Source organism: Emys orbicularis, chromosome 9, assembly GCF_028017835.1.
Source record: "Emys orbicularis isolate rEmyOrb1 chromosome 9, rEmyOrb1.hap1, whole genome shotgun sequence".
Taxonomy (NCBI): domain Eukaryota; kingdom Metazoa; phylum Chordata; order Testudines; family Emydidae; genus Emys; species Emys orbicularis.
Genome location: NC_088691.1, coordinates 48,167,986 through 48,186,388, shown reverse-complemented (window position 1 = coordinate 48,186,388; position 18,403 = coordinate 48,167,986). Strand labels below are relative to the sequence as shown.

Genomic DNA, 18,403 nt, shown 5'->3' with positions numbered 1-18,403 from the left:
ATACTGCATGGTGATGGGGGTTCAGTGCAGAGGGTAAGGGTCAAGGTTTTCAGGGCTGGGTGGTGAAGATACTGGTGTTGGAGGCAGCTGGTGGCATGAAGAACCTGGAAGTTGGGGAAAGTGGGTTGGAGGTAACAGTGGGGCACAAGGGAAAGAGTTTTGGGACAAGGGCTGTGGGGGGGGGGCGTTTGCGTTTGCGGTACTGCTCCTTCTGCATGGCTACGAGCTCCTGGATAGCATCTGCTTGGCGCTCCAGGATGCTTATGAGCCGATCCATGCTTTGCTGCCGGTACTCCGTGCTTTGCCGCCGGTGCGCTGCGTTTTCCTGGCGGATCCTGCTTTCTCTCTCCCTCCAGTTCTGTGCTTTTTCATTGTCTTTAATAGATTGCCGCATCACTTCTTGCAGCATGTCTTCTTTGGTTTTTCGCGGTCTCTTCCTGAGTCTTTGCAGTCTCTGAGCAGGCGATAAGAGGGACGGCTGAGGTCTCAAGGTTGTTGCAGCTGTATAGGCAAAATGCAACATTTAACAGAGGCAGCATTGTTTATAGCAGACAGAGTAATGATTTCCCCCGCACTTAAAGGGGGCACACACAGGGTCTACACAATAGCATAATTTTCCCGTCCCAAACAGAGCACACATAACCCACGGGAGCCTCAAAATGGTGAGTAAGGGGGACTGATTGTTTCAGGGCTGTACTGTCCTCTGGGTTTCTGTGCCTTGGGGAGAGCCAACAGCTGCAGGGGGCACCTACACTGAACACTGTCCCAACATTTTCCACAGGAGTTCATCCTGGACGATATCTCGCTGCTGAGGGTGACCTGGGAAGCAAGGGAGGGTCTTCTACTGCAATGCAGCTTCCGCCCTGCCCCATATGCAGCTTGCCTGTGTGCAGCAATGGTCCCCCCACCCCTCGCGGCACAGTGGCGCGGACACATTAGCCTGGCTGGGACAAGGACCACGGTGGCTCTCCCGATAAACCTGTGCAAGCGCATTGCACACGTTCTGGATGAGACATTCGAAGAGATTACCGAGGCCGATTACCGCGATGTGATAAACCACATCAATGCACTATTCCGCATCTAGGCATGCATGCCTAACCCTCCTCTCCCAAAGGGCCCGCACTGAAAAAATTCCTTCCCGAAAAAAAACCCGCTTACCGGGAACCTGCTCTTCTGTTTGTCCTCCACCAAGTACCGGCCGCTGCGACTGGCTATCTTCCTCCTGGCTCGAGAAGAGCTCCTGGCTGCATGCCTCCAGGGATTCCCGGGTGTCTCCATCTGCCCCACCACCCTCACTCCCGTTTTTCTCCTCCTCCTCCTCCCACCCCGGCTCTGAAGTGTCCATGGTGGTGCTCGGAGTGGAGGTGGGGTTAACCCCAAGTATCGCATCCAGCTCTTTGTAGAATCGGCAGGTCGCAGGGGGAGCACCCGAGCGGCCGTTTGTGTCGCAGGCTTTGCGGTAGGCACTCCGCAGCTCCTTCACTTTAGTCCTGCACTGCAGGGCGTCCCGGTCATGGCCCCTTTCCATCATGTCCTTTGATACCTTCCCGAAGGTATCGTAATTCCTACGGCTGGAGCACAGCTGGGACTGGACAGCTTCCTCCCCCCAAACACTGATGAGGTCCAGCAACTCGCCATTGCTCCATGCTGGGGCTCGTTTGGCGCATGGAGGCATGGTCACCTGGAAAGTTTCGCTGATAGCACTCCACTCCACACCATGCCTGGCTGAGCAAACAGGAAGGGGATTTTTAAAATTCCTGGGGAATTTTAAGGGCGGGTCACATGGTTGGTTACCTGAGGCCAGGGCAGTAGAGTTTGAACTGATGACCAGAGTGGCTAGAACAGGCATTGTGGGATACTGCCGAATACTTCTGGAGGCCAGTCACAGTGCATTGGGCAACCACACTGGCGCTGCTGCGCTTCAGCGGCAGCGCAATACACGATATTCCTCTCGGGGAGGTGGAGTACATGCAGCGCTGCAGCCACGGAGATACAGCGCTGTAAGTGCCTTGCCAGTGTGGACGGGGAGTGAGTTACAGCGCTGGGGGAGGCTTTATTGCGCTGTAACTCGCAAGTGTAGCCAAAGCCTAAGGTTCTATAGATCCACAGCTTTGTAACTGTCATGATGTTCCCACAGAAGCTGCTGAAAGGCCCAAAACATGACAGCACCTACTGCTATACAAGAAGAAGAAGAAGAAGAGGGTCCTTGCATACCAGACTGTAGAGAATATAGCTCTTTGGATGAAAGAGCCTCTTAATTGTCAGTCATTAAGTCATTTACGCACTTGTAAAAGAGACAACAATGTGTGTGGGTATCTATAGGCTAAGGTTACTACAGCTTGCTACCTGCTTGTGAGATCATTTGGCAGGGAACAGGAATTGTCAGGTCTGCCTGGAAAAGTGATGCTGCTTTAAAAGAATGTCAGTGTTATATCAACATCAATATGTGTCTTGTGTCTTGTCTGAGTGGTTTGAGGCATATGACCCTGGGGTGCCTCTTCCTCCGCTGAGCCTGGATAGGCATGTCTGCCATGACTAGACTATGGAGTTAATGGACCTGAGCATGAATCCAAGTGAGTTTTACCCATCTTGATCCTGCCTCAGAGCAGGGGGATGGACTAGAATGACCTCTCAAGGTCCTTTCCAGACCGACATTGCTATGATCCCTTAATTCTGAATGCCTTTTCACATGGATCCATGAGAACAGTGATGGGAAAGATTCCAGTTGGCCAAGAGGGTGAAATAAAATAGAGGGGCAAATAGACCTTCCCCGTCTCATTTCTGCCAGTGTGATATTACTGTGATATGTAATTCACACACTCACCCAGATCCTGTCTGGAAACCATTTATAACTGGAGCAATAATTTGGGTTTCTCCCGCTTTTTCATTTTTTCAGGTGGACCCATTACCTTGAACTGGGAACTGAAGTAGAAGAAAATTTAAGAGAACCATGATGTCTCTTGGTGTCAGCAAAGGTGATTTATCTTGCCCCTACCTAAGCTGCTTTGCAGCCCTCTCCTTCCTTAAGATCATGCTATTTGCTATTTGTTATATGAACTCTAACATCTATGATTTCCCCTATTCCAGTGTATGATGTCTGAAATGTCGTTGGTCCTACTCTTTCCTCTCAGCCTTACCCCCGTGAGATCCCTCTCCAGTACACAGGCATACTTTCTCCACCCTCCCAAATACCCCTCAATACACACTCAACCACCAGCACCCCGCAAATATCCCTCCCAATACACACGCACCCCTCCTGAACCCCCAAATACGCCTCCCAGTACACACGCACCCTTGCTGCACCCCCCAAATACTCCCCCAATACATACCCATCCTGCACCCCTGAAATTGCTCTCTCCATACATGCACACTCTTGCCACACCCCACAAATAGCCCCCAGTACACACGTACTCCCCCCAGAATCAACCAAATACCCCACACACAGTTTCTGCATGCTCCAAAATACCCTCCAATACACATGCGCCCTCAGAACTCCCCAAATACACTTTTGAATACATACACCCCTCTGGCCCCCCCAAATACCCCTCCCAATAGAGACGCACCCCTCCTGCACACCCCAAATACTCCCACCAGTACACACATACACCCCCCAAATATCCCTCCCAGTACTGTCACTCCCCCAGCACTCCCCAAATACCCCTCCCAGAACACTCTTGCCCTTTCTGCACCCCCCCAACTATGCCCCCCATATTGTGTCCTCTTTTTGGGAACCTGCAATATGGTAAGCCTAACTGTGTCCACATTCAGGGTTGTGCTAGTGTAACTACTGTGGTAACCTTCCCCCCCCCCCCCGATATAGTTTCACTTGTGCAAAATCTGTGTGTGGAGCAGGCCGAACCCTTCTGGCCCTTTGTTGCTAGGGCTACCAACCCTCCTGGATTGGCCGTGAGTTTTGCAGAATTGGGCTCAATCTCCCAGAGGCTACTGAAGCCAATCCAGGAGATTTTAGGTCACTAAACGTCCAGCGGCACAGCGGGGCTAAGGCAGGCTCCCTACCTGCCCTGGCTCCGCATGGCTCTCGGAAGCGTCCAGGGGCATCCAGGGGGTCTCTGCGTGCTGCCCCCGCCCCGAGCGCTGACTCTGCAGCTCCCATTGGCTGGGAACCGCAGCCAATGGGAGCTGTGGGGGCAGTGCCTGTAGGCAGGGGCAGTGTACGGAGCCACCTGGCCCCTCCATCTAGGAGCCAGACATGCCAGCTGCTTCCCGGGAGCCACCTGAGGTAAGCACCGCCCAGCTGGAGCCCGCACCATGCGCCCCCTTCTGCACCCCAACCCCTGCCCCAGCCCTGAGACCCCTCCCACACCCTAACTCCCTCCCAGAGCCCGCATCCCACACCTTCTCCCGCACTCCAACCCCCTGCCCCAGGCTCAGCCCGGAGCCCCCTTGGCCCCACCTCTAGCCCAGAGCCCGCATCCCCTCCCGCACTCCAACCCCTTGCCCCAGCCCGGTGAAAGTGAGTGAGGGTGGGGGAGAGCGAGCGATAGAGGGAGGGAGGGGGTTGGAGTGAGTCAGGGTGGGGCCTCAGGGAAGGGGCGGGACAGGGCATGGGGCGAGGGTGTTTGGGCTTGTGTGATTAGACAGTTGGCAACCCTATTTGTTGCTGGTTTCCAACTGGAAAAGTTGGAGGCTTTTTGGCAGCAAGCTTTCCTCACACCTTCTCATTTTTCAAAATTTTCTCCTGGGAAAATTGTTTGTATGCAAGGGGGAGTCTATTTTGAATGGGGATTTTTCCCATGCAAATTCCCATTTTCCATCCAGCTGTACTCAGCCCCTTGCAGATAGTGTTTAGCAATCTGCAAGATTGATCCATGTTTTGATATTCCTCTTCCCTCCTCCCCCCCACATACGGCTCCTCCACACCCTAGCTTTCCTCAGCGCCTTCCACTTTCTCTAGCCCCTCCCTAGGCTTCTTTGGTCCTCTCAAACACCACCCTGTCCAACCCTCACTCTCTCCCATCTCCCCTGAACTGCTTTCTCTCGCCTGATCGCTACCCTGCTGATATTCTGGAAGACATGGATTGATCACTTGCATTTGAAATAGCAATTGGGAATGGAAGGGTAGAAATGAGCAAGGCAAGGGTCTCTTTAGTTCGCTAATTTGAGGTTGTCATTAGACAAGGTTTGCAGGAGGGACTCCTATGTTCTTTCGATCTGTCCGTCCTTCCATTGAGCAAGTCCTAAACTTGTCTCACCACTAGGTGGCAGAAATGGCAAACCATGCATGACAACCAGAAACATGTTTTTTTCCAACCTAACACTTGCATTAGCTTCAGCCACTCTAAGTAGATTCAGGGAGAGGGAATGTGGAGGCAAACATACTGCCTTTTAGATAAGCGAGCAGACAGTCACCTGAATGTCTTTGGTTCTCTGTGGTAGAAAAACAACTGATTCATGCTAAATACTCCCCTTAAAGGAGCACAAGCAAATGAGTCTGTGAATTCCAGTAGAGGGTCCTGTAGGCCAGGATATCCAGTGTAAAGTGGCCCTCTAAGTCCAGTCTGGAGTCTGCCTCTGACTTTGCCAGCTGGCAAATTCCAACTGCCAAAGCCTGTATGAGTGGGTGAAAGATTCCCTCGGTATTTTAAATCTATTAGAATAAGAAGGGGGAAATAAGGGCTGGCTTTTTTCCCAACTGGAATGGCTCCTGGATGGGTTTGTGGGAGTTCTGTGCTTATTCAACAAGCCCATTCCCTCAGTCCCACACATCCCCCTAAACCATCTCCTCTTGTTCTGTATCAGGGGGTGTTATCCCACCTAGTGAAGAAGATCGCAAGAAGATCATCAGACAGATGAAGGTACGCACCACACTAAAAGGAGATAAGAGCTGGATCTACCCACAAAACTCAGACAATGAGGAGGAGATGAAGAGCAGCCCATTGTAAGTAGAGTTACCAGTCTCACCCACCCACAGCTTGTTGCCCCTTCCTCTCAGAATTCTGTGCTATTTTGGTAGAGTCCCTTCCCCAAACTCAATGGAGTCATGGGACAACCCCATCACCGTCAGGTATTCCCTAAGGGTGGCACAAGGCCATGCGGCTGGCAGTGAACTCACAATCAAATTGACGCATTGCTTGTATTTACTTTTGATAGTTTAAATGGAAATGACCTTTCCAGAGAACCATGAACCCAGCAGCTCGGAGGCATTTTTAATCCCCAGGAGATGTCCAACTGCAAATGGGAGAGGATCAGCTGAACTCATAGAGCCAGTCCTGCCCAATGCTCTGGCCCTGTGGTTGCTGGCATGGTAAAAAGGGGCTGCAAAGCTGCCAGAAGTGGGCAGATGGAGGTTGCCCCATGTGGGGGAATCCTGGACCCTAAGTGTTGTAAAGCCAACACAGCTAGCTCTGCACCACCCCCTGCTGATCCCAGGGGCATAACATTACCCTTGCAAGGTGCACTGGGCAGAGCTTGGGATACAGACACTTAAAGAGCCAGTGTTTTATTAAACTGCTTAATGAAAAACAAAACAAAAAATCTCCCTCCTTTCTAAACAAGCCTCCCCAGTGCTGATGAAACCTGAGTGCATCAGCAAGCTGGCAGCTGACCACAGGATGCCCCATCCCCACACCAGTTTGGATGCTGTAGATTCTCTGGCAGGGACTTTTCTCTCTACTTGTTTATAAAGCACCATCTGTAGCATGAGCGCTCTCTAAATAATAGCAGCAAAATAGGGAGGCAGACAGTGCAATCCCAGAGGCTGGGTGAACCAGAGTAACATTCAGGAGAACTGGGTTCTATGCTTGGCTCTGCCACAGACTCGCTGTGTGACTTTGAGCAAGTCACTTCCCACTCTTTGTGCCTCACTTTCCCCATCTGTGCAATGGGGATAATGCTCCTTGCCTCATGGTGAGGTGCTTTGAGATCTGTGGATGAAAGAGCTGGGTGAGTATGATGACACCAATGTGGTTCTTCAGGGAGCATTGCCTGCACGGGATTTCCTTCATGGGTGAATTCCTCTGGAAGTCCTCCCTGGCTGCAGCACGCCATTGCCACACTGGCACCACGATGTGCCATGCACATGGGATGGCACTGGAGGTGCATTTTACTCACATAACTGTCACATTTGGCATGTCTAAAGCAGTTGAGAATTGTGTGAATGGGACTGTTACCATTGTGATTCTGTTCCTCCCCCCCACCAGGCACTCACCATGTAGGTCTGGCAAGATCGACGGGGGATCCCCAGCCTCAGCATCTGTTACACCCCACGGTGACAGGTAACTGAAGGCTTCTGGCTGGGATGGTAAAAATATGCAGTGCCATTGCAGCTGCCTGTACATGGGGTTCTTCGAGGTCTCCTCACACCCACTCCTGGTATTATTAGGTTATAAAACGTAATGCAGGAGGAGAGCTGCACCCATTGTGCTCAGCACAGCATTCTGCAAGCATTCATCTTGGACGGAGCATGGCCCCCATCCTGCAAGTTCATACATGCGGATGGATCCGTGTGCCAACGTAGTGCCATGTATGGTCCCAAGCAGTGGCAGATTATCCAGTGGGCTGATGGGACCTGTGCCCAGGGGCCCTGGCCAATTTGGGGGCCCTGGAAAAATGTGTGCCCGACCCTCAGCAGAAATCTACCGCAGTGTGGCGGAAGTTCAGAACCCTAGCAGAAGCGCCAAGCAGGGAGTGGGTGGGGGAAGCCACGGCGCCTGGACCCTCGCTGCGGCCCCAGGACTAGAAGAGCTCTCATTCCCTGCCATGGCTTCTCTCGTGTTAGAGCAACAGAGGGGGAGGCAGAAAGGAGCAAACGGGTTGTGGGGCAACAGTGTGTGTGTGGAGGTGGAATGGTGCACGGCCGTGGGTGGAACAGGGGTGGGGTTGCAGGGGAAAGGGGCAGAATGGGGTGTGGCCGTGGGCATGGCCACAGGCAGAAGGGGCAGGACTGCAGGCAGAAGGGGTAGGGAGGGGCCCCCCACTTGCTCTGACCCAGGACCCCAGGAAACCTTAATCCACCTCTGGCCCTAAGCCTGCAAGCTCACAGATGCAGGTGGATCCGTGTGCTGGCAAGGTGCTTTGGATGGCCCTGATTCTGCAAGCTTATGGATACAGGTGGATCCCTGTGCCAGTGTGCTGCCTGGGGATAAGGATCCAGCTGTTCAGATCCTAAGAAAATAAAAACATGGGGCAGCGATTAGCCCAGTGTTTGAGCCCCCTGCTGGCTGCAGTCCCATTGCTGAAAAGTGACAGTCCTCGCCGATCTGAATTTTTCATTAATAACTCTCCTGTGAGCGGTTTGCTGCCGCTTCCCCCTTCTCCTCCATGACCTCTTATCAGTTCTCCTTGCGTTCCCCCTCTCCTTAGCTGGCAGGATTCTCCAGGGAGGGCCTTTGCTTGAGGCCTTCCTGTAAAGCAACATGCACATTGGGGCACAATAGATAATAACAGCAACATTTGTGACATTGCAGGGGAGTGCACTGGAATAAAAATTTGGCCACTTTTGGAGCGGCATTTTCTGTGCCCCAGGGCCGGTGGAGCTCGCTCTCCATGCCTGCCCCCCATGGCTGGTGGAGTTCGCTCTCACCCGGCAGCTGGAGGATCTGGATCTCCCCCTGCAGCCTCAAGGCTGGAGGAGCTCGGTCTTCCCGCCCCAGAGGAGTTCTGTGCCCCCACTGATTGGGGGGTCTGTGCCCCTGCTTGCCCCCCCCCCCCCGTGCACACCCCTGTGACATTGGCAATGTGATGCCTTCGGGGGCATGTTCACCTTGCAGTGAAAGGGGAGGAGTGGAGTCTGCTGTAGCTGAGGTAAGGGGGAGAGCAAGGTGCTCAGAAACCCGATGGTAACGAGGACCACTGTCTTTTTGTTCTGTTTGTACAGCGCCCAGCATGGGGGTCCTGGTCCGTGACTGGGATTCTCACATGCTACTGCAATACAAATAATTAATGGGCCAAGCTTTCCAAGAGCATGTAGTGATTCTGGGTGCCCAACCTGAGACATGTTAAAAGGGGCCAGACTCACCAAAGCCCAGATCCTCAAAGGCCTAAGCACCTCTGAGGACCTGAGCCCCAGCTGCTACAAATCAGAGCCTTTAAGGTATCTCAGGTTGAGCACCCAAACATTGAAGCACCTCAAATGACTAGTCACTTTTGAAAATCCTATGCTGCTTCTCCTCCAGTCCCTGTCCTACTTTCACTGTCAGAAAGACATTTCTGACTCAATATTTCACAGGTTTGTATGTCAGTCCTTTTAGCATGTCACAATTTGCTGGTTCTAACCCTATCTGACAATGTTTCCTTCCTGTTCCCCTAAGGGAGTGTTTCTCCAAACTCCTTCCCTAGCTGAACAGCAGGCCCCTTCTGCAGATGGACATTTGAATAAGTTAATGTAAATATGTTGTTCTATAAGAGAGACAATGTTTGATCCATTATCCATGCATTTATATTCCATCTGTGGATTTATGTTTGTGTCTGGAATTAAATAGACAGTCAGCACAAATTTTTAAAGAATGAGTCAGTTTCCTGATAGAGCCCCTTATAGCACATCCTGAAATAGTGTAAAAAAAATCCCTTGGAGCTAGTTGTAAACAATAGTGGCTACATAAACTTCGGATGGGGATGTGAAATAGCATCACGGGGCTCGCTGCTCTGGATTTCCACTGTTGTGGCTTTGGACAGCACCAGAAGCCCTGGTGCACTGACAGCCTTGTACCCTATGGATATTGCTGCTCCCGTTTCTTCCTTGTGAGTTTTTGATTTCTATTCCCTGTGTAGGTTGCCAGGTTCCAAGCCCACCTCCGGTTACCTCATCAGGTTGGTATGCAGAGCCCCATCCCCGGAGATAGAATCACTGGGGCTGCAGGTGACAGAGGCTAAGACAGTAGAGGATAAAATGGGTGAAATATCAATATCACCTGTGTTTCACTGTTATGGTGATGTCTGACTGTGGGGATCCCCTGTGGGTAGACATATTTGGGTGCTTAACAAGCAGAGCCCTGGCAGTGATGGGAAATCAGATCTCGTAGCCTGAGGAGTAAGGTGGTCACTTGGTGGGGGTGTCAGGAAGTCTCTTCCAGTCCCTTGTAAACAACAGTGCACTAGAAACTCCGAGCACTGTGGGATTCACCTTCCATTGCAGCACTAGGTGTTGACCAGCAGTGGACTTGGTCTTCTGTGGTCTGACAGAGGATCATGTATCCTGTATTGCCATACTCCCAAGTCCATTTGGGAGCTGATTAAGTATTGACTATGACCATGGAATGGTTTAATCTGTTTCTGACCCAACATCTTGCCCTCAACATGAGACATAGGCCCTTGCATTAGCCAAAATGCTAGGTGTATTCAATTCCTCTCACAATTCCGTTACCCTTTGGGTGCTGGATGAATCCTTGTACACACTCAAGGGTCACAAAGTCATCATACTTCCATGGAATGCGAGGCTGGGCAGTGCATCCTCATCAGGCTATACAGATCATAATGTAGTGGAGGTGATGAGAGCCCTGCAATCTATGAGGAAAATCTGCAGCTTAATAGATTTGATGGAGAGACAGATTTGGGGCCCACTTTAGCATGGTCCTCTCCTCTAGGGCCTTTCTCAATGGCTCCCTGAGCCTTTCTGTAAGTTTGGTTCTAAGATGGCCCTGCATCTAACTACAGTTCTCCTCTTCCTATAGGGGGGTGTTCACCAGGACCATTGACAAGACTCCGCCCGAGAGCACCTTCTATTCCAATGGCACGCAGAAAAGGTTTGTCTGATCCTATTCTTCATACAAGACCTGCTTGGCATTTTGGAATATTCTGCATACACTGGTGCCCAGTCTTTGATTTCATACAGTGCCTGTAGAGTCCCACAGATCTCCATTAAACTCTGGCAGAGCCACTCCAACCACAATTCAGAATCCAGAGACGATGAAGCGTCTAACAAGCTAGAGAGACTTGGACCCAACCCGCTGCACTTGAAGCGCATTCAAAACTCCAAACTCGGATCCCAATTCTGAGGCTTCATGCCATCTCTAAACTGAACTGGTTGTGGCACATAGTGGAAAGGTTCATCTTGGCCCATCACTGACCTCCGAGAAGGCTGCCGGAAGTTGTCTGGAGTGGGAGTGTTCTGGGCGTGCCCTCATTTTTTTAATCTTGGGATGCTTGTCCCAGAAATCATGTGCTGATTAGAGCTTTTTGGGGTGGGTAGGAACCTTGAGAAAATGTCCATGATGGTTTCATTCAATAATCATTGTAACAAACATGTCACAAAAATAACAAAAATATTTTATTATGATGATGATGTTGTTGTTTATTTTTGAAAGCTGGAGTGGTGGGGTGAGGCTGTGGTCACACACCTCTCACCCCCAGCCTGCCACTAGCCTACTCCTGAGCGCTCATTACATGCCCCTGGCATGAGGAGTACTTGGGGGGTGGAGAGTTGCAAAGCTAGCATAGCCAGTCCTGTGCCTTCCCCATGGCAGGGTGATTTATGGCTTCTTTGCCACCATGGCACACCCAGGCATTTCCCCCTTTACTGTCCAGTGGATAATGCTAGAGAGAGCAGTGTTACAAGATGTGTGTCTCTCTCTCCTTGTAACAAGATAGGATTGTGTGATGGAGGGGGATTCCAAACCTAGTAATGACAGTTTTCAGGAGCCCTTGGGAAACTACTGGGCCCTCATATCTGTCATATCATATCCTGGGCCCAGGACAGCTCAGAAGAACAATGTGCTGTCCATACACTGGCTAAAGTAATCAACATGATCCATTAGGTCATCCTTTTTGCCCTTCTCTTGTGAAACATTCTCGAATCTGCATGGGAGGGAAGCTGGCGGGAGGGCAAGAGGTCACAAGTGTCACATTAATGGAAGTGACTGTGTTATCTGCAGTGCTGCAGCTCAGGCTAAGAGTGCCAACCTCCCCCACTTCTCCTCCGGATACAAGATGACAACTGAGGATTACAAGAAACTGTGAGTGTACCAAGAGGAGCAGTGCACTGCTTATCCAACTGCAGGGCCTCGCCTGGTGCAGTCGCCTGCATGATGGAGCCACCTGCTCAGCCAGGCTGATCGCTTGGCTTGCTGAACATTCCACTGCCATTCATTTTAAAAGAAGTTACTGTGTGGAGCTTCCTTCTGCATGGGGTGAATTTTGTTCTTAGTAAACCCAGTTGGGACAGGAGTCAGAAGCCTCCAAACTACCACAAGGGATGCTTGCTTTGCCGTATCTGTGACCTGTCTGAAAGCAAGAAATGCAGAAATCTCATGTCTGGGCCTGCTGCCAGGCCACTGCCTGATTTTTCTGATCAAAGCAGGTTCTGGCTGAGCATTCAACATTATCATCTGTTGAGGCTCAAGCCCTGTAAATCAGAAAACCTGGACAGGGATATGTTTTCACCATTGTGCATGGAAAATAAAAGTGCCTCTCCCATGAATGAGGGTCAGGATTCCTTTAGGTGCTGCACTGACGTCTACCTCTAAGTCATCTCATCATCTATGCTCACCTGGCTAAGGCTGCTTCAAAGTCTGTTATCCAGTATCCATTGCTTTAAATTCTTTTATTACTAGGTACAAAAGCGAAGCCATTAACATAGTTCTCCTCTTCTCTTGGATTCAGGGCTCCATTCAATGTCAGGCAAATATCAGTGGAGTCAGATGAAGAGAAACCATCCTTTTCCCCAGATGAACATAAGAAGAGGTACAAACTGCTGCAGCCAATATCTTTCCATGCAGGGGTTTTGGGGATTCAATGGACACAACAGAAAGTATCTTTTCATCTTATCTACCAGCATCATGCAGGTCAAGTTTATGAAAACTTTAGCTGAGCCAGTCAGAATAATAATGCATTTCTATATAGAGTGCATCAATGCCCCCAGGCCTCCGGGCTCCTAACAAAATATAATTAAAAGCCTGACATGATTCAAAATGACAGTATGGCCCAATTAATTTCCTAGTGAGTGAGAGGAGGTGGGGAACCCATCAGCTACATACAGTCTATGTGAATGGATGGAAAAAATGGTGTAAAGACTCAGGATTATCCTGGGAGTAAAGTGAGCAAGCCACTTTCTGTAGCCAGACCCGAGCTCCAGAATTCTAAGTCTGGATATTTTTGCATTTGGATCTAAATCCAGATCTGAACTTCCATAGCTCAGGCCAAGCTCTAGCTTTCACATCACTTCCTCTGTCAGGCGGGACTTCCTGGAACACTGCCTCAGAAGCAGCGAATCAGAATTCCTGACACTTGAAATCATATTTTCAGAAGTACCTTTTTCTGGCATGGGACTTTAGGAATGGAAACATATATTTTGGCAGACTTGTTGAAAGTCTCTGGGTAAGGATAAAAGAGGTAAAAACAATGGTGATGACATGGTAGGGGTCTACTACAGACCACCTAACCAAGAAGAAGAGGTGGATGAGGCTGTTTTTAAACAGTTAACAAAATCATCCAAAGCATAGGACTTGGTGGTGATGGGGGACTTCAACTACTCAGAACTACATCTGTTGGGAAAATAACACAGATTATCCAGCAAGTTCTTGGAATGTATTGGAGACAATTTTTTATTTCAGAAGGTGGAGAAAGCTACTAGGGGAGAGGCTATTCTAGATTTTATTTTGACAAATAGGGAGGAACTGGTTGAGAATTTGAAAATGGAGGCAGCTTGGGTGAAAGGAACCATGAAATGGTAGAGTTCATGATTATAAGGAATGGTAGGAAGGAGAAGAGCAAAATAAAGATAATACATTTCAAGAAGGTAGACTTTATCAAACTCAGGGAGTTGGTAGGTAAGATCCCATGGGAAGCAAGTCTAAGGGGAAAACAATTGAAAACAGTTGGCAGTTTTTCAAAGAGACATTATTAAGGCACAAGAGCAAACTATCCCACTATGTAGGAAAGATAGGAAGTATGGCAAGAGACCACCTGGCTTAACCAGAAGATTTTCAATGATCTAAAAATCAAAAAGAGTCCTACAAAAAGTGCAAACTAGGTCAAATTACAAAGGATGAATATAAACAAATAACACAAGTAGGTAGGGACAAAATTAGAAAGCCCAAGACACAAAACGAGATCAAACTAGCTAGACATAAGTGGTAACAAGAAACCATTCTACAAATACATTAGAAGCAAGAGGAAGACCAAGGACAGGGTAGGGATGTTACTCAATGAGCGGGGAAAAACAATAACAGAAAATGTGGAAATGGCAGAGGTGCTTATTGACTTGTTTGTTTTGGTTTTCACCAGCAAGGTTGGTGGTGATTGGACGTCTAACACAGTGAATGCCAGTGAAAATGAGGTAGAATCAGAGGCTAAAATGGGAAAGAACAAGTTAAAAATTACTTAGATGTCTTCAAGTCATCAGGGCCTGATGAAATGCATCCTAGAATACTCAAGGAGCTGACTGAAGAGATATTTGAGCCATTAGCGATTATCTTTGAAAAGTCATGAAAGACAGGAGACATTCCAGAAGACTGGAAAAGGGAAAATATAGTGCCAATCTATAAAAAGGGAAATAAGGACAACCCAAGGAATTACAGATCAGTTAGCTTAACTTCTGTACCCGGAAAGATAATACAGCAAATAATTAAGCAATCAATTTGCAAACATCTAGAAGATAATAAGGTGATAAGTAACAGCATGGATTTGTGAAGAACAAATCATGTCATATTAACCGGATAGCTTTCTTTGACAGGGTAACAAGCCTTGTGGATGGGGGGAAGCGGTAGATGTGGTATATCTTGACTTTAGTAAAGTTTTTGATACTATCTCACATGACTTTCTCATAAACAAATTAGGGAAATGCAACCTAGATGGAGCTACTGTAAGGTGGGTGCATAACTGGTTGGAAAACCGTATCCAGAGAGTAGTTATCAGTGGTTTACAGTCATGCTGGAAGGGCATAACGAGTGGGGTCCTGCAGGGATCAGTTCTTGGGCCAGTTTTGTTCAATATCTTCATCAATGATTTAGATAATGGCATAGAGAGTACACTTATAACGTTTGTGGATGATACCAAGCTGGGAGGGATTGCAAGTGGTTTGGAGGATAGGATTATAATTCAAAATGATCTGGACAAACTGGAGAAATGGTCTGAAGTAAATAAGATGAAATTCAATAAGGACAAATGCAAAGTACTCCACTTAGGAAGGAACAATCAGTTGTACACATACAAAATGGGAAATAACTGCCTAGGAAGGAGTAAGATGGAAAGGGATCTCGGGGTCATAGTGGGCCACAAGCTAAATATGAGTCAACAGTGTAACACTGCTGCAAAAAAAGCGAACATCATTCTGGGATGTATTAGCAGGAGTGTGGTAAGCAAGACATGAAAAGTAATTCTTCTGCTCTACTCCACGCTGATTAGGCCTCAACTGGAGTATTGTGTCCAGTTCTGGGTGCCACATTTCACGAAAGATGTGGACAAATTGCAGAAAGTCCAGAGAAGAGCAACAAAAATGATTAAAGGTCTAGAAAACATGTCCTGTGAGAGAAGATTGAAAAAACTGGGTTTGTTTAGTCTGGAAAAGAGAAGATTGAGAGGGGACATAACCGTTTTCAGGTACATAATAGGTTGTTACAAGGAGGGAGAAAAATTGTTCTTCTTAGCCTCTGAAGATAGGACAAGAAGCAATGGGCTTAAATTTCAGCAAGGGAGGTTTAGGTTGGACATTAGGAAAAACTTCCTAGCTGTCAGGGTGGTTAAGCACTGGAACAAATTGCCTAGGGAGGTTGTCAAATCTCCATCATTGGAGATTTTTAAGAGCAGATTAGACAAACACCCGTCAGGGATGGTCAAGATAATACTTAGTCCTGCCATGAGTGGAGGGGACTGGACTAGATGACCTCTCGAGGTCCCTTCCAGTTCTATGATTCTATGATTTTGCCCACATTCCACTGTGGGCAAAAAACTGAGGTTGGCAGCACCCCATCCACATTTAGTGGTACCAAAATCTTCAAATGAATCTGTATAGACACACCTGGTCCATTCAGCAATCCAGCTGTGAAGCCCAGGCCCCACACTCTGTATTTGCGTTGTTTTATTATGTACCATATTGCAACCTTTCATTGCCCTTGGACAGTAATCTCCTTGAGCTAGGGACTCTATTGGTTGCTTGGCACATTTCACCCATTGCACAGAGCTACGTACACGCCTAGCACAGTATAAATAGTATGCAGGTGGGAATTGATACCTGGCCACCACAGTGATGGGTACAGATTAAATGGACAGATAGGCCATTGTTACTACCCTTGGCTCTTGCTTGATTTATGTTCTTTCCAGCGGAGTCTGGTACAAGCCTTCAGTGACTCATTCACCTCTAGCCCCCTACTGTCTCAGTCTCCTGCCTCCCACCTTCATCACTGGAATATGCTCTCTTTACTCCTGAGGGCATTCTGTGCCAAAAAAATTAAAATTCTGTGCACAATATTTTACAATTCTGCAAATTTTATTTGTCAAATAAATGTGAAGGCTCCAGCATGGCATTGGGGAGCACAGGGCACTGGCTGCACAGAGGTAGGAGGTCACTGTGCAGCTCCCCCTCCCACCCCCAGGACATGGACTCAGCGATAAGGCTGCACCTGACCTTGACACAGCGCAAGGACCAGGCCTGCCCCAGTAACACCCCAGAGCCCTGCACCTCCGTGCCAGGTGCACCAGGTATGGGCAGGCAGGAGCCAAGTGTGGAGAGGCTTATTGGGGCGGGAATCCAGGTGTGGGTTGAGAGGGTTCTGTGTGGGGCAATCTGGGTGCAAGCGGCTCAGTGGGGGATCTGGGTGCGGGGGGATCTACATGCACAGGGGCTTACTTGGGGGGTTCTGGGTGCAACGGTAATGGGACTCTGCAGGAGGATCCAGGTAAAGGTGGTTAGAGCTTAGCAGTGGGGTCTGAGTGTGTGGGGATAGAGCTCAGCAGTGGAATCTTGGGGGGCTCAGTGTGGAGAGCCAGATGCTGGGGGAGTGGGGCTTATGGGGGTTGGGACCCAAGTGCAGCCGGTTGGGGCTCGGTAGGTTGGGGATCCAGGTGCTGGTGCTCATCAGGGTGGTCCAGGTACAGGGGGAGTGGGGCTCATTGGGAGGGTTCTGGGTGTGGGGTGGGTGAGGCTTGGTGGGAGGGTCTGGGTATGAGGGGGTCTGGATGCATGGGGGTTGGATGGATGGGGGATCAGCTCCCTGTACAGTGATCTCTCCCGCTGCAGCTGAGGAACGATGGGTGCAGGAAGAGCTGGTGGCGGGAGGGTGAGAAATCTGGGGGAGGGCTGACATGGCCCTGGATGCCATGCAGGGGAAGATGAAGTTCTGTCCTCCCCAGCCCAGCCGGGACTAGCAGCTGAGCCCGGCACAGGGAAGGAGCCACCAGCTGTATCTTCCCCACAGTGATTTGCCTCTCTGTCGGCTGCCCTGTGCACCCGAAACATACTGCTGGGGAGGGTCGCATGACTGCTTTTGTGGCTGCCCTTTGCTTCCCTATCAGAAAGTCATTTTTCTGCAGGGAAACAAAGAAATCTGCAGGGGACATAAATTCTGCATCTGCGCAGTGGCGTAGAATTCCCCCAGGGGTATCTCTTCCTTCCCTTCCAGGACAGAGGCAGCCAACAGTGTACTGAGGCGCACAGCCAGCAGGGAGCGCTCTTACGTCCTCTCTGCTGCCAAGAAAAGCCATGGGTGAGTCTCATGGGAGGGGTGAACAGAAAGGGAAACTATTAGCAAATGTTTCACAGGGACTTATGGGCCTGATCCATTGAAGGCAATGAGTCTTTCCACAAGTCCTAACTGAGAAAAGTCCAAGGAACTGTAGAACTGGGCATATCCACTGAAGGACCTTTGAAGTGTTTCCCATCCGAGAGGGAAAGGAGCAAAAGGAAAGAAAAACAGCCTGAAATCTTTGAAAAAATGATTCCTAACTGTCTAGAACCCACAACTAAGACCCATATTTTCAGGCCTGGCTGCTCAGAACATCCCAAGCACCTGTTTTCTCCAGCCCAGCTTTATTGCACCAGGGAGAGAGGGGGCAGGGGCAGAAGGGGCTTGTAAACATTAGTATGGGCCAAAGAATCTCCCACAAAGAAATTGGATTCCAAGCAGGATTTGCATCCAGTTTAGATGAGCTCCTTGGGGCAAGGACTGTCTTTCACCATATATTATGAGTCCCCATCTCAGCAGCAGCTCCAGTAACAGTAGTAGTGTAAGTATGTAGGAGATACTGCAGGTGTAGAAAGCTCCTCTATCCACCTCTTCTCTGGGGGTTGTAAAGGTCAGTTCTACTGGTCAAAATAAGATTGATCTCCCAGGACAAGTAACTGCAATTTTTGCAGCTTAAAGGGCATCTTTTCCCCTCTTGGTCTAACTCGGGGTGGCACAATGAGGTGGCGGGGAGGCTGGCAGTGCCTGTGAGGGAATAGGAGAAGCAAAGAAGGAATGTGCCACAACAGTGACATAAAGTGGTGTAATTTACACAAGGGCAATAAGATAGT

At 49.3% G+C, this 18,403-nt stretch overlaps 1 protein-coding gene across 1 annotated transcript in view; it reads left to right on the top strand.

Moving 5' to 3' along the window:
- Positions 1-2,950: 2,950 nt before the first annotated feature.
- ZNF185 (zinc finger protein 185 with LIM domain) overlaps positions 2,951-18,403 on the top strand; it is a 78,393-nt gene continuing 62,940 nt past the window's right edge. Inside the window, exons 1-8 of the mRNA XM_065411332.1 lie at positions 2,951-2,975; positions 5,761-5,899; positions 7,161-7,235; positions 9,730-9,768; positions 10,629-10,700; positions 11,829-11,909; positions 12,556-12,636; positions 17,511-17,594. Coding sequence (XP_065267404.1) covers positions 2,951-2,975; positions 5,761-5,899; positions 7,161-7,235; positions 9,730-9,768; positions 10,629-10,700; positions 11,829-11,909; positions 12,556-12,636; positions 17,511-17,594 — 596 coding nt within the window. The remainder of the gene's footprint in view (positions 2,976-5,760; positions 5,900-7,160; positions 7,236-9,729; positions 9,769-10,628; positions 10,701-11,828; positions 11,910-12,555; positions 12,637-17,510; positions 17,595-18,403) is intronic.